Source organism: Caenorhabditis remanei, chromosome X (genome assembly GCF_010183535.1).
Source record: "Caenorhabditis remanei strain PX506 chromosome X, whole genome shotgun sequence".
Taxonomy (NCBI): domain Eukaryota; kingdom Metazoa; phylum Nematoda; class Chromadorea; order Rhabditida; family Rhabditidae; genus Caenorhabditis; species Caenorhabditis remanei.
Genome location: NC_071333.1, coordinates 10,292,064 through 10,307,524, shown reverse-complemented (window position 1 = coordinate 10,307,524; position 15,461 = coordinate 10,292,064). Strand labels below are relative to the sequence as shown.

The following is a 15,461-nucleotide window of genomic DNA, read 5'->3' as shown; positions in this document are numbered from 1 at the left end:
TTGAAACATCAATGCTCACTTGTTAACAACGGCGAAAATCAGAAAATGCATTTGGTGGTGAAAAGAACAACAAACGGAATTCCACCAAGCCCAAACTTTGTTATCATGGAGGTATTGAAAATCAAAACAACCAAAACTTGTAAAAATAGAGATTTGAAGTTTTTGAGAAAACGAAGAAAAAATTGGATTCGTAACTGGACAAAAGTTGAAAAATGAAATACAAATTAGTGGTTGAGACAAAAACAGAAGAACATATTTTTGTCTAAAGGATTTGTATAACAACTCTGTATAAACATTAGAGTTGAAAATGTTATTGTTCAGCAATCTTTGGATTCTCACTTGTATTTTCACTGGAGTCAGTAAAAGAGCAAAAATCTATTTCAACTAGCAAAAGTCTGAGTGGTAAAAGTATACAGAAGTTTAGTGGTAAATTTAGGACCAAAGAAAAAACGCCCTCATTATACTGGTCCCATGTGTTAGAGGAGGCCGGGAGAAAAACAGCGTGGCACATCTTGTTTTATAGTTGCAGTTCTTGAAGTCTAGCTTCAGCTCGCTAATTTTTTTGTATAAAAAGATGTAGGAACCTTATGCCAATTTTGGGATTGGTTCAATCCAAAAACAAGCAAGAACGTAAAATATTGGATTTGTCTAGATGTCTGAAAATGCGATAGGGTTTTACTTTCTATTTTTATTATAGCTCAGGATCTCTGAAAAGTCGAGTGAAGTGACGTTGTACCTACATGTCGGGGTAAGAGAGGAAAACTCAGAAAGGAATGGATGACTGAGGATAAAGCGTACACAAATTAATTTTATGAATTGAAGTGTTGAAAATAATGAAATTGAAGTCTCCAATGGGTGCGAGCTCTGAAAATTTTATTTTGAACTGAGCAGGAAAAAGAGTCTCGGCAGAAACTAAACAGAAATTATGATTTGAACACACACTTGAACGGCATCCAACAGGAAACTGTAAACACTCTGAAAATAAATCTGAAAAATTTTTTCAAAACTGAAAATGTCTTTTTTTGAAGACGTTCCAACTTATCGTGAACAATTTTTCAAATTTCGCTTTTCTTCTCTACACGATTCAAGGTTTCTCTCATGTTGATCAGTCAATCAGCCGCCAAAAACGATTTACGAGTGATAGTTCTTCTCGTCGGCAATGCCTTCAAAATTAGTTTTCATCTGTCATTTGTCCCTGTCATGATATAATGGTCTATGTGTAATAGTTACTTCAGTTCAAAGTTTTTATTGATCACTTGCTACATGTCTCTTTTCCTTAGAGACCATCAATGTATTCGGTTACATCTGTATGACCTCCGTTGCCTGTTCGCTGCTCGCGAGGTGCTTAGTCATTCCATTTCTCAGACGCCCTTGCAATCATAGCTAGACAGCAACAGCCCGATATGTTTAGGCTGCGGCGTATCGATTTCTCACTTACACAGTGTTTCTAATGATTTTCAATTGATGTTAACTTAGTTTAATCTCTTTTCAGGCGAATGTCTTTCTTCCTAAGCCTACCGTATACCTTTCATAGAGAGGTCATGCCGCTTTTGGACCCCCATCAAGTGTAAGTATTGCAACACATGTATTGCAAACTACTTTTATGATTTCAGCGTTCACTGGGCAATTGACGAACCGTACTTTCGATACATTCTGAGTCTTGTAAAAATTCCAGCAGAGAAGTTGACTTGGAACTTCAAAGAGAGATTTTATATCAGCATCGAGTTTGACGGATTGGATCCTATCAAGTTCTATATTCCGGATTGGCTGCCAAGATACAGAAAAACAAAGAAAACAGAAGCTATTGATACTTGGTCTCTGAAATTTGAAATTGTGAAACACAAACCAGTTACACGAAGAAACCCGTTTTATGAGAATGTTGCTATGCCAACCAGGGAGTCAATTCCTCCTGGAACGACAAAAATGGAACTGATGGAGGCTGTGACAAATTATCTCCGAGAAATGTTACGTATCAAGAAGTATTCTGTTTCTTCATACCACTCAAAATCAATTAATTTTTTCAATTGTTTCATCTGGAAAGTTGCTGGAAAATTTGCGTCGGTTGAATTCACATCACCGAAATCTTTGGAACTTGGACGGGCTAGTGAGGAACTCAAAATGCTCCAAGAAAAACAAGAAATCGAAAAACTGGTAGTTCACTTCCGTAATACAAAAAATCAACGTGGATACACTTCTCCGTTGAAAAGGAAATTTGTAACAATTGAAGATTCTGAATTCATTCAACTGGATTCACTTCTGTATTCCGAATCCTCTCAAGTCACTGTGCTCCGTTCAGAATTCAATGGAATTGATGTGAATGCCATCATAAAACAATGGATGAATGGAGGACTCAACAACTTGGAGATGTTACGTTTAAAACTAAACAAGATGACGTTTGCAGATGAGGTGTTCAATGATATTGAGGTCGTGCCAACGTAAGTTTTTTAAAACTTTCTATTATAGATATTTTGAGTTGGACGAAATAAAACTTGAGTATAAGTCGCAAGTGCTCTTCTTTCAATAAATTCAATTCAATTCAAGTAATTTTCAAGATTTTCAGATCGACGAAACCACATCCCTTAGCCTCCGGTTTAACTAGAATTCACTGGACTCATTCGGTAGATATTTGTCGATCATGTGACGGAAGACTTGCAACCATTTTCTATTTGGGCTCCAAAATTTTCGATTTTTTTATCTGGAAAAATTAACATTCTTATGAGTTACATAGTCAAACTGGTTTTTTGATCAGAGTTCTTATACTATTCGTTAGCTAAAGCTAGACTTGGATTTTGAAAAGTTTATCGTTCTTCAAATTCGAACTCATTCAATTTTTGAAGGGGAATTATATAATTTTGTCTGTTATGTTACCACTATCATGTTAACGTGTTATTTATTTTTTATCTAAACTCAATATCCTCCAGTTGCTGTGAGTGATTCTTTTTTATAGAAAATGCTTTGTGTATCTCTGTGTTTCCGTATAATCATCTGTAAATTTTTACATTCCTTTTTTCAATGAAATTACATTCCCATTTGCATTTCTTGTGAAATAAATGAATTTATGTTCAACCTGTCTTTTTTTTCGTTTTAGAATTTTACAGAATATACTCTTACCGACATTTATAATGGTTACAGTTCATCTTTTTAACTCTCTTCAACTTTTTGTTTTCAAATTTGCCGCGCTGCTCTGTTTTACGAAATCTTTACAAAACGCGCTCCACTGCCAGTTTTAGAGGAAACCTGCACATCATAATTCATACTTTTGACGTGCGGATTTCATGAAATTTATCTCACATCGCCGCCAATTTTTCCCTTCTTTTTTTCTTCTTCTTTCTTCAACTAAATGTAATTTTTCCCGAACGTTCACTTTCCAGATATGTCTTTGCATCGCGATTGGTTTAAAATTGGCTTGAAACAATTCAAACAACAAAAACTACCAGTTTTTCCCAAACAGATATTATTTCAACTAATGCGTTCGGAGGAAGTGCAAGTATAAAATTGTTTTATAGGGTAAAAAGTGTTAGTATTACAGAATGGCACTTACTCACCAAGCTTTTGCTTGTACTAAGGAATCAAGGTTTATTTGAACGTGAAAGTTTATCTTGGAAAGTTATTGGAAGTCAGCATGCGTGTACCCAAAGATACGTTTGTGTCTTCTCATGAACTACTGCGTTATAACGTCACTGAAAAATGAAGCATATTTTTAATTGAATTATACCCGTGATAGAAAAACCACAAATTGAAATGGATCTTGTTTTTTGAAACTTATCAACAGCTTGTCTTATGTGAAAGACTACAACTTGGGAATTAAGACAACGGAAGAATTTTATCTCGCGAAATGCTTGATTTGGGATGGATTGAAAACGTTCTGGTCTATTTCTAGTGTACGCATCATGCACATGCTCCTGACGATCCTATTCCACTGATTCCAACTAACTATTTTCTTGCTTCCAAGCAAGTGCGTTCACAGATGTATTGCAGTCCAGAAACATTGAACTGGATGAAAATATCAAATACCATTTCATTAACAGTACCCAATTGAAATCTTGTAAGTGATTTATATCGACTTCCAAGTAAAGCATGTTAATCATAATTTTGCAGAAATTCTCTACTGCATCCTTCTTTTGAATTCACAAATGTGACAATTGTGTGGAGATTCGCCAAGCTGGCAACTCTCTGGTTACAATTGTGTAGAAATCAAGATAAATTAAGATGCTAATTTGGCCAAAATCCGAAGACTAAAAATTTTGTGAAAAGTGATTATATCAATCGATTACACTTAATTCCTACACTTTTTGGAATGAATATGTCTCAGCATCAAGCATATATTGATGATTTATGTAATGAATTTTATTCAGACAGTTCATACACGTTTACATTTTCAATCTTCATCTCAAACACTGTTTTTTTATTGCGGCAAGAGAAATGACCCCTCGGTTTACAAAAGAGAGAGTGATTCCATAATATTGTCGATTTGATACTCCTCATTATCCTCCTAGTCTGTCAGCTTGCCAAGGACGATTTGTTTCTCCGCGCACCCCTTTCCCTCAATTATTAGTCACAAATGAGCAAATGATGCGGGACGATGGCAAGGAGGCAGCTGACTGTTGGGAATTGAACGATCTCAAGGATATTCCTAATACTTCCGACAAGAAACAAGGATAATAGACAACTAGTGAACAATTCATTGGTCCCTTTATATTCGGCAACTTTCAACTTATTGTCTTATTGACCTTTCCACATCTCTTAATAAACAAAAGTGATTCTACTAAGAAAGTGCATATAATTGGTTTTGCGCAAGAAAATGAAGAAGAGCTACAAGTTGAAAACAGGAGGTGACCATATGTTGTCAGTTGTCCCGGAAATGACAGGTATTTGATAGCAAAGTGTATAAGAATATGAGTTAATTGTCAATTAAAAGTGTTGCGTTGGTAAAGTGACTGATGACAATGTTTATGTTGGTGGTCAGGTGGAAGCAAATCTTGTATGGGATAGATGAGTTACGTCATAATCATCATTGTCACATTGCAATTGTTAATATTTAATAGCTTTAACTTTCAGCTATATCGATAAACCGAAAATAATAAAACGTTGGGTGTTCTGACTCTGCAACCTAAAACCCTTCATAAAACGGTACGCGTATTCTGAAATCCAAAATTCCGATTGCGTTCTTTCATACTGTCATGATCTTCATTTAACCAAAAAAAAACACCAATTGTTCTTCTTATTGGGCGCAGCACAAGATTAGAGACTACCTGAAGAAAGTATAAAACTGCAGGTGTGACATCGAAATTGGCGGTTTCTAAAGCAGTCGTTTGTCACGGCTGCCAAATATCCGGACACGACAAATTCCTCTCGTTTGGGTGTCGGTGTTGTCCTTGTATTTTGTTGAGCGGTATGGCGGCGACTAGTGAACAATCGAATTCCACCGATTTCGCGCACTTCAATTTAAAGTCTTCCGACAAGGTACTGTACAAATTTAGTTGAAAAAAAAACAGAACTTTGTGATCATGACCCGATTAATTGGCACTGTTGCTTTACTACCCAGAAAAAATTTGCCCGTCTGGTCATAACGGTATTTGATTGTTGACCGGCCTTTAATAGAGTCATTAGTCATTCATTCCCTGAAATGCAGTGCCCATTCGATTAGTGCATTTTCCAGATGAGTGTGTTCGGTAGCACTAATAACAGTTCACTGTTTTGCGGTTCCTTTTTCATATAAAAAGGGTAGTAATGTGTCTACATCTGCCTGTCTCCTATAAAGATATTATTGTTGCTCATCGAACGTTTGTGACCGGAAATATCGTTGCTTAGAACGGACGGAGGCAAGACAAAGATGGGCTCAATTAAAATGCGGTGTCTAGTACCAAACGAAAACAACCGGAAACCAGGAAAAGTAATGTTGCAGGAAATGAGGTATTAGTGATTTGTTAGAGGTTGATAACAAACAAAAGAACTGCCTCCGTCGATTGTGAGACGTCGTCAAAAATATCATATTGTTGTCATTGTCCACTATCTAGTGTTATATTTATTCAGTTGATGGGAATTGTTAGAAACGGTAGTTTCAAAACATTTCTCAACTGAGTTTACAAAAGGTTTTACATGTAATCTTACTGACTTTACGTTCAACTTTTGACAAGCGACTTTTCTTGTACAGTTACCGATTAGGCTGCTAGAAAAAACAATAAAACTACTGAAATAAGTGATTTTCCTTTTAATTTCATTCTGAGACTCATTCATTTAAGCACCTTGTAAAAATGATTTCTTGCAACTTTACTTTTTTTGCATTCATAATCAGCTCAAACTGCAAACTTTCGTCATTTTCAACGTCGAGATTTTTCTCCCACTCGTTCAGTCTTCACCTGAATGCCTCTTTTTCAAAACTTTTGCTTTTCCTCCATTCTTCCTCAAAGCAGCTCATTTTCAGCTTCATCGCCACTCATTATCACACTTGATTGGCTTCAAAAGGTGGGATAGCGAGGGACCACACTTTCTTCAATACAAAGCCGCGTGGTGTCATCCAACAATTCCTTCTTCGAAAAACTCCGCCTCCACTTCGGAGAGGGCGGGCCTATACCAATCAACGAGTTTGCGACGTTTAGTGACTGCAGACAACAAGAACTTCTCAACTCTTCCCTCATTCAGACTAACAGGCTCTCTAAAATTTCATCAACTTGATCATCTGAAAGATTTTATCAAATTATCAATTTTCAACAACTTTTTTGATAATGTCTCTTCTGGATCCCCGCCAATTCCTTATTCCTGCATTTTACCTGGATCCCACAACTCAAGCATTACTTGCTCAAGTGTCTGCTCAAAACTCCTCAGGTGGTGGGAAGATAAACCTTGCTAACTCATTCCGTATTTCTGACCTACTCGATCCATCGTCTCATTCAACCAACGAACCAGGTAAATACTCACTCATTTTTCCACTTTTTGCCACCATTTTCCAAAAGTTATTGTATGTCCGTTCAACCATCTCTAACATTTTAATCTACATACACATCTATGAGAATGTTGAATGTACAACTAGCCTGAAAAATGATATTTAACGGATTAACGCTCCACTGGATGCGTAGACGGTAATCTGTAATAGTAATAGTAATAGGTCAACCAATTACTCTCTTTGTTCACCTTTACCTCTACAAATTGTTTTCTTTATTATTCTTTCATTAAAGATCCATCTCCTACATCAAACAACTCTTCGGAATCACCATCATCCCCACGAATCGGCAGTCCGAACACCGAAAGATCGGTCAACGAGAGTCCGACCTGTGTAGGGTCAAAAAAGGCTCGGAAGGCAAGAACTATCTTTACCGACAAGCAACTTCAAGAATTGGAAAACACATTTGAGAAGCAGAAGTATCTGTCTGTACAAGATCGAATGGAACTTGCTCATCGTATGGGTCTGACTGATACCCAAGTCAAGACATGGTATCAAAACCGGAGGTTGGTCTAAGATTCCTTGAAAAACTTACTTCACTTCCACTCTGTCCATTTCTTATCCTGAAAACAATGCTCGGGGAGCTTTTCGCGCACTCGGCAAGAATTGAGTCTAAACACGCCACTTTGTGTTAATTGTAGTGCATTAGCGGGAAGCGCCCATCGAAATTTATCTTAATCAAAGCTCTCACTCCTCCTCAATTTCTTCGCGTGCGCCCACCAATTTCATTTAGTAGTGTCATCTTTTTTCCGCGCCCCTCTTTCCACTCATCCACCCCCGAGACTCCACACATCCACTGTCATTATCCAATTTTCGAGATTGGAGCTATACGGGAGGCGCAAAATAGTATGATGATTGAATGAAGAAAACCTTTTCTAACTTTCAGAACCAAATGGAAGAGGCAAGCTTCAGTTGGAATGGATCTTCTTCATGACGCTGGAAACATGGCTGCAGTTCAGCAACTTCTCAGAACAAATCCCTATTGGGCTAACTACCTGTCTCAGAACACTGCAATGTTTGGTGGAGCCAACCGTCCGATGTTCAATCCACTAGTCGTTCCCAGCTCAATGGTTTCTAATAGTAATTCTCAAATCTCATTGCTTCAATTTCTAGCCGCACAGAATATGAAAGATGATATGAACTCCCCTAAAGATTCTCCATCATTGTCTCCGGATTCCGTTCAGAAATCATCAGATTGTAAAAATGATAAGGACGAAGTGAATGAAAACGAATAGTTTCAATTTTCTCTTCTGATATTTTCCTGCTTGGTCTACCGTTTTTCACACATCCGGTTGTCTTTTTCATGCTATAATTCCATTGTAACTGTTCATAAAATTCAATGCCAACACTCAATTGTCATTTTCCAATTTCCATGTTCGATCTCTTCTCTCTCCAAAATTTTCCATCTGTTCCGTTTTTTTCTCAAATCTTCAATATCTAATTTGTCTTCAGAATTATTTGGTTATTATGAAATAAAATGCAATACAGTCATATATTCCGTTGAGTGTTTTCGATTACCCAAGTCAAGTAACAGAACATTGCAAAGCATTCTGAATTACGGTAGCGATTCCTTTTCTCACCAAGCGCGTCAATTAGCCTCCCATTAATCGACAATTTTGAGAAGCAAAAAGTCTTCATTTCCTTTTTCTACTACCTCTCGTTGAATCCAAACACTCTAAGGGGGTCTCCAATTTTTCATAGTTGAGTAGATTGTCCGTAACACCTTTACTGTCGCAGACCGTCTTCGCTTCTAATAATTCGTCAATTATACCGACACCTTTTCGAACAACGACAATGATGCCACCCAATTTGAGAAAAGAAGGAGGTTAGACTGGGCCAGTACAGTTTGTCAAACCAACCTTCTTTTTTTCAATTGTTTAGAAAAGATGACAATTGACGGAGGAGAAGATGGAGGAAAATATCGCCGTGTATTATTGCAATTGAGTCGACTTGTTAACAAATTATTGTTCAATCATGTCATTTTGAGAGGGTCGTTGCGAGAATGATTTATTGAACTGGTCTTCGCATTCGAATGAATGTCAAACATTTTGTTCAAAACTGTGGTAACTCAACTCATTCATCACTTGACATGAACTCGTAAACTTCTACATTCATCTACCGTATTATAGCAGACAAAATGAAAAAAGTTCATGGCAAAAAGATATAAACTATAAGATGAAAGGCAATGAGTTAGCAATGTCATAAAATCAACTATTCATCTGAAACTACTCATTTCTGTCCTAATTAGTTTCCAATTTCCTCCCATAAATACCACAACTTGTTCCGAGAACTTTACCCTACGTCTTTCTTCTGAATAACTTATTCCAAGAGAGGGATACGGTGTCTTCAGAGGACAAAGAAAAGATGCTATGAAATTAAAATTCGTTTTTGAAAGTGTGGGCACGCCAGGGTCTTACAATTGCTCCAGTTTTTGAAAAATGCTCACATATGAATGAGTGTGAATTGTGATATTAGAATAATTGATGAGAAAATAAGTCATCCTAAAAGTCTGAGAGCTAATAAAAAGGGACATCAAACTCTGAAACGAAACATTTATGAATCCATGTAACCTTGGCGCCTTCTCACCAATCACACTGTCGAGTATGCTTAAAAATTTTGTAACCACTCTTCGGAGCAATTATTTGTGTGAGCTCAACATGCTCTCGTATTGTTTGTCAATCTTTAGCATCACTCCCACTACACATACCAACTTTTGCCTCCTTTATTCTCTCTCCCTAAATTAGCATCATCTGATTTGTCATTCATCCGGGAGCTCATTGGACAAAAGAGACGACAGGTGTATACGTGTATTTGTGTGCCTTCGTGTAAATTGAATCAAACGACACCAGTCTGTGGCTAATTCCCTTGTAATCTTTTTATTGAGAGAGCAGCAGTCAATGATACATTATGGGACCCCCGAATCAAGTGGAGATCACATCACGGACCGTTGCACAGAACATGATGGTCTCCTAGGCCGATGTTCAAGAACAATATCCAATTGGAAAATGAATACGGGGGATTGTAAAACAATCAACAGATTATCATTCACTCTATCCCAATGCAGTAAATATTAAACTAATTATGAGGGAACACATCCCTATCCTCCGCATATTTTTTATGACCCCTCTCTCTCCACGATCCCATTTCCATCACCGGATTCGACAGTAATTCTCTGTATTAAGGTTAGGTTCTAAACCGTGTTTTGCGGATGTATGTATTCAACTCCAGTCACCGTTCTCGCTGTCCAATTGCCTTAATGACACCGTTCCTTCAAAATCCTATTTATTGGCGGTAGACGATTACCGTACTCGTCTCTCTTTTTCACCCCTTTCTTCTATTCTCGAATTAGATGTCAAGTGGGTTGCAATGTATGTATATGACCAATTTGTCGTCTTCGTCTGAAGGCGGGAAACGATGAAGATGGGTGTGAGAAATGAGTTTTCTCGAGATTTCACTAAATGAGCTACTACTGCTTTTGGAAGAAACAAGAAAAGGGGAAGCATAATAGAAGAGGAGCGTGTTACATGGAATTAGGCGTGTTAGTTGTCACTGAACCGGAAGAATGCACACTTCTTGCGTGCTTACACAAACATACCACTAGGCTAACACACTACCAATTACCAATTATCCTAATCTTCCTAATGAACGACACTTTGGAAAGCACATTGGGAACAATGTACTGTAAACAGCAAAAAATTTGATTCTGGGAGTCATGTTGTTCATTTGGAGAAAACTTTCTGGACAGAGAATAACAATTTTCAACAGTTATCGTAGGGATGGAAATTTTAAATCAGCATTTAATTATTTGAAAGCTTCCGCCATGTATTCTACCAACTTTTTTCAGGCTTACATGCTAACAAATCCCTATCGTCTTGTGTCATCTTTCCCGAATAATTAGTCAGCTAAACGCCCAACTCACCTGTTAGTTCTCCTCCAAATAAACGTTCGACGCTTATCTTTCACACCATCTGATTCATTTTCACAGAAAGGTCAAACTAACTGGTTGGAACCGTCTGGCAGGATCGGAACAGGTGAGGTGTTAACGACGCCATCCGCTTCTTGTCAGGTATTCTGTCTCCCCTCTTTTCAATCACGATAAAAATCAGAACGGTTGCGCCACGCGCACCTGGTGCTTCTGGCACTTCTGCTGTCCATTGTATGTTTGAATGCTATGTTCGCTTATCAGATTTCGAAATGTGTATTACGTAGAAGACAATAATAATAATATTAATGACGTGGAAATGACATCACATAACTAATAAAGCAAGAAAGCAATACAGGTGCACAGAATAAGGGAAGTTTGTGTTGAGAAAGTGAAAAAAGTTATACTTTTCTCCTTTTCTGACCCATTGAGATCAAAGGTTAAGATTTTTTTTTAAAGTGATACACTAAGATACTATAAAATTATAAAGTTATTCTGAATGACTCGACACGTCAAGTTGGGGGGATTCACTAGATTTGTGAGTAGACGGAGAGTTCGATGATGATAAAGAAGAAGGTTGGAAAGTTTGGGCGGGTGGTACAATCATTTGAATTGGAAGACCCATCATTGGCATTTGTACACCTGTGGGAAGAGCAGTAATGTAATTCGCCCAATATGGACTACTTCTGATCAAATTTTGAACGGCGGAGAGGTTTCCTGGTTCCGATAGAAGATCCATTCCGCTAGTTGCCTGTCGCTTCCATTTTGTTCTGAAAAAAACTCGTAATATAATATGTTTGCGATGCAATAATTTGTTCCACTAGACCGGACGTCTTCACTTCTCACACCTTAATTTTTGAGTGGCCGTTATTGCAATAATGATGTTTTTGTGTCGTAACTAGATGTATTAACCACCACTTGACTATATTTCGGATTAATTCAAAAAGAATGAGGACCACCTTCTGAAGAAAGGCAGGTGATCTACCTCTTAGTGAGCCCCTCGTTATTATGAAAAGAGCAAGAGACCACCCTAGACGATAACTGAACAACAATAGGGGGCGTTTTGAAAGGTTTTCCAGATTGTGAATGCATGAATTCATTTCAAAAGACAATCTTCATTCTTTCTCACCAATGAAACCGATACTAAAAGCTGGTGAAATTTTGATGATGACTCCAGAAATGATGCTCTCATGACAAGTCATCACATCAAATATTCACATTGAACACCGCCGCCTTGAACAATAATTAGGAAATGTGAGCGTGGTGAGGAGGGTAATCTACAAGGGTGGGCTCAGTAAATTTGGCGGCAATGCTTGTTATTAATTTGAGAATGTACATATGTATGTTGAGAATAGACCATCTATTATAATTAACCGGCATCAAAATACGCCGGATATCCGAGAATTCTACTACTAACCTTCGGTTTTGGTACCACGTCTTTACTTGTGTGTCAGTTAGCCCCATTCGATGAGCCAAATCCATTCTGTCTTGAACTGAGAGATACTTCTGCTTCTCGAAAGTGTTCTCCAGCTCTTGAAGTTGCTTATCGGTGAAGATTGTTCTTGCTTTCCGAGATTTCTTGGAATTGCTCATTGGACTTCCCATCCTATCGGTTCCAGGACTGCTTGCTCTTGGAGAGACGGACAACTCGGATTTCACGGATTGTGGGGATGGGTCTGAAAGTTAATAGTTATTAATGCACAAAAGACATAAACAATGGATTGACCCCGGTACTGTATTCACATGTTCATTTAAGCGTTAATCCTCTCTCAACACTAGACATACACTATAGACACTAAACACTATCATTTTCGACCACCACCAACCATTGAGTAGAGAAAATCGAGAGCATGGTTGAGTAAATTTTTGATGGGTTACGCGCCAAACACAAAACTTTTAATGGCTGACGTTTTGAATGAAGTGAAAATGAACTGAGAGTATTGGTTGCGTTGAACTTCACTTACCGAGATCATTGGAATAAGTCGAATTATTTGGAGATGGCTCCAGAATATCCGAAATTCGGAAAGAAGATGAAGATCCAAGTTTATGGTTTGCAGATGCTTGAGCTAAGAAAGCTTGAGTAGTAGGATCCAGATAGAAGGTAGGTAATAGAAATTGTCGAGGATCGAGCAGTGACATTTTGAGAACAGCGTTCAGGATTACTGTAGAAAACTGTTAAATGAGTATTTAGCACGGTGTGGTTGAGAAAGCAAGTGTTGAAGGAGGAAACGATGATTGGTTATTGTCGGGTCGAGGGGAGGTTGACTATAAGACAAGTTAAATGTGCGAGAGTGGGCGGGGCAACGGGTTGGCAATTTGGGTGAGAGAAGAGGGTGCATTGACATTGGGAGGGTATGATGCAGCTACTACCGCCCCTTCTGAACATGGTCATGACAATTACATTCGATTTTCGAGATCCATCGACGCTGAGTCAATTATTTGTATTTAATAACACGAAATTTATAACTTGACCTTTCATTTGCACATCTGAGATGATGAGGGAAAATGATGGAAATGGAGAGGAAGGGATGGTTTGGAATAGCTGCACATGGCTAATTGGAGTAACCGGACAAACGGTAGTCCAATGGGAAAAGATGATTCATGAATTTATGACAAAATGAAATCTGTGGGACATATGAATATGGGCTATTGGCAGAATGTATATTGAAAGATACCGTGTGGTGTTTTCGGTTCTATATCCAACCACTGTTTGAGTTCTAAAAATCTAATAAATATTACCATTATACATGGGTTTTTCGCCCTTGAACCAATGACTTTTCGCTTGTGAGTCCAATAATTTGAAACTACAAAAACGACCATATTCGGTTGACAATCCCCCATGTAATTAACATCCCCGATTTTTATATTTCGAAGAGAAATCCGCAGTGAAGTGCCGATTAATTTTGCATACTAACCGTCAATTACAAAACAAATAAAATGGTTTTTTTCTCACTTCATGCGATTCCAATTGGCATGGAAGGACGTTCAGCTAATTTTCGTCCAGCTATGTACATATACATGTTTCAAAGTCATCTTATTTCTCAGTATTTGATAGTTCCCATAAATCATTCTAATTTTCTTCTGGTGCCGAACAAGTGAATCGTTCCGTCCTTCTATGTTTATAAGGTGCAAAAAGGGAAGACACTTCCAAGCCAACGTAGCGTGAAATATTTGCGCGAGAAAAAAGTGGAGATGGGTGGAAATTGGAAGACTTGAAAACGATACAGTTACAAATTGTAGGAAGAGAGATGAAAAATGGAAATGCATTAGGGATAATTGTCATCTTCTAATTGTGAATATATATGTACATGCCAAAAAATCTAAAGAAAAGAAACAGGCTATGCTATATGAGAAAGCCGGGTATACAACAATATTAAAGAGCTTACATAAGATGCCGCCCTTCAGTGTCCTATAATAACCTTGGTTATATTACATCATATCCGTTGAATAGCTCCTCATTATCGTTCTCTCTTATAAATAAATTAAATTATGAGAGGACCCTCAGGTGAGGTGTCACCAACGTGAGCGGCACATGCGGATGTTCTATTGTGTTTCTGTGTTGGTTGAATGTGTTGCGCAACACTAACGCTTCCTTTTTGAAACAATAGCAATTGACACAGGTAAACGACTCCTTCAATTGGGTGAAGCGGTGGATATCAAAACGAGCCGACAGTGGCTTTCAATTGATGTGCACATCCCTTTTATGTGACATGTTGACTTATAGCACTCTATGGATTCTTACCGATCAACACAGGTTAAACGTCACAAAAGGAGTTGGATGCCGGAAGTATTAACGGATTGACATCTTATTTAAAAAATATCACCCGGTAAAAAGATAATGATCCGAGCAGAAACAGTTCCCACGTTTCAATTTCCTAATCATGTATTTAACTTCTGTCTTTTTATGTTTTTCAATCGGATATTATGAAATATCAAGTGAAAACAGCACACCATAGTTCCCAGCTCATTCTTTTCCTCCCAATCTATCCAGCTGATTAAACTGTACACATACATTATACACACAATATCGAAAGAGACGGAGGTTGCCGCCGCGATGCAGATCGAACATGAAACCTTTGTTCTCAAACTATTCCCTCAAAAACTATGTAATTTTTCGTCCAATTCTTTTTTACCGCAATTCATTACTGTACCACTCATTGTCTATTCTATTGACACCACTTGACGGGGTTTAATTTTGAGTTGAGTCAGATGAAAGGGGCACAGAAACGGTCCCGGCATTATACAATTTTCATTATTTCAAAATAATAAAAAAATGTGGTATTATTCTGGTTATTAGTGAAGAATTAACCGAGTGGAGAATTGAATGTTTAATACATTAAAAAATTCAGAAATTCCGTGGAAATTCCGAAACAAAATTTTATGAGAAGTTTTTTATCAACTATGAAATAAAGGAAAAAACTTAAACATAAATGTGAAAATCTAAGAATTAGTAATTGAGTTTCAGAACAGTTCGATTGATAATTCAACTCAATTTTACGTCCAAATAGTACAGTAAATGTTTACAAATACTTCTGAATTCTAGACAACAGTGGTTCTAAATATTTTTATGGCTATCATTCATCGCGACCTTTTGAATTT

General features: G+C 37.6%; 3 protein-coding genes across 3 annotated transcripts; 2 read left to right on the top strand and 1 right to left on the bottom strand.

Annotated features, from left to right (window-relative positions):
- Positions 1–1,496: 1,496 nt before the first annotated feature.
- Positions 1,497–2,439, top strand: GCK72_024023 (uncharacterized protein; the record flags this gene model as incomplete). The annotated part of the gene is made up of 2 exons (XM_003118432.2): positions 1,497–1,567; positions 1,614–2,439. The coding sequence occupies 2 exons, from the start codon at positions 1,497–1,499 to the stop codon at positions 2,437–2,439; spliced, it is 897 nt and encodes a 298-aa protein (XP_003118480.2).
- A 4,286-nt stretch (positions 2,440–6,725) lies between these two features.
- Positions 6,726–8,175, top strand: GCK72_024022 (uncharacterized protein; the record flags this gene model as incomplete). The annotated part of the gene is made up of 3 exons (XM_003118037.2): positions 6,726–6,906; positions 7,176–7,446; positions 7,827–8,175. 3 exons carry the CDS (start codon positions 6,726–6,728, stop codon positions 8,173–8,175), a joined length of 801 nt encoding a protein of 266 aa, XP_003118085.2.
- Positions 8,176–11,352: 3,177 nt separating this feature from the next.
- GCK72_024021 (uncharacterized protein) lies at positions 11,353–13,001 on the bottom strand (the record flags this gene model as incomplete). Its single annotated transcript, XM_003118144.2, has 3 exons — positions 11,353–11,632; positions 12,280–12,538; positions 12,827–13,001. The coding sequence occupies 3 exons, from the start codon at positions 12,999–13,001 to the stop codon at positions 11,353–11,355; spliced, it is 714 nt and encodes a 237-aa protein (XP_003118192.2).
- Between the last annotated feature and the right edge of the window lie 2,460 nt (positions 13,002–15,461).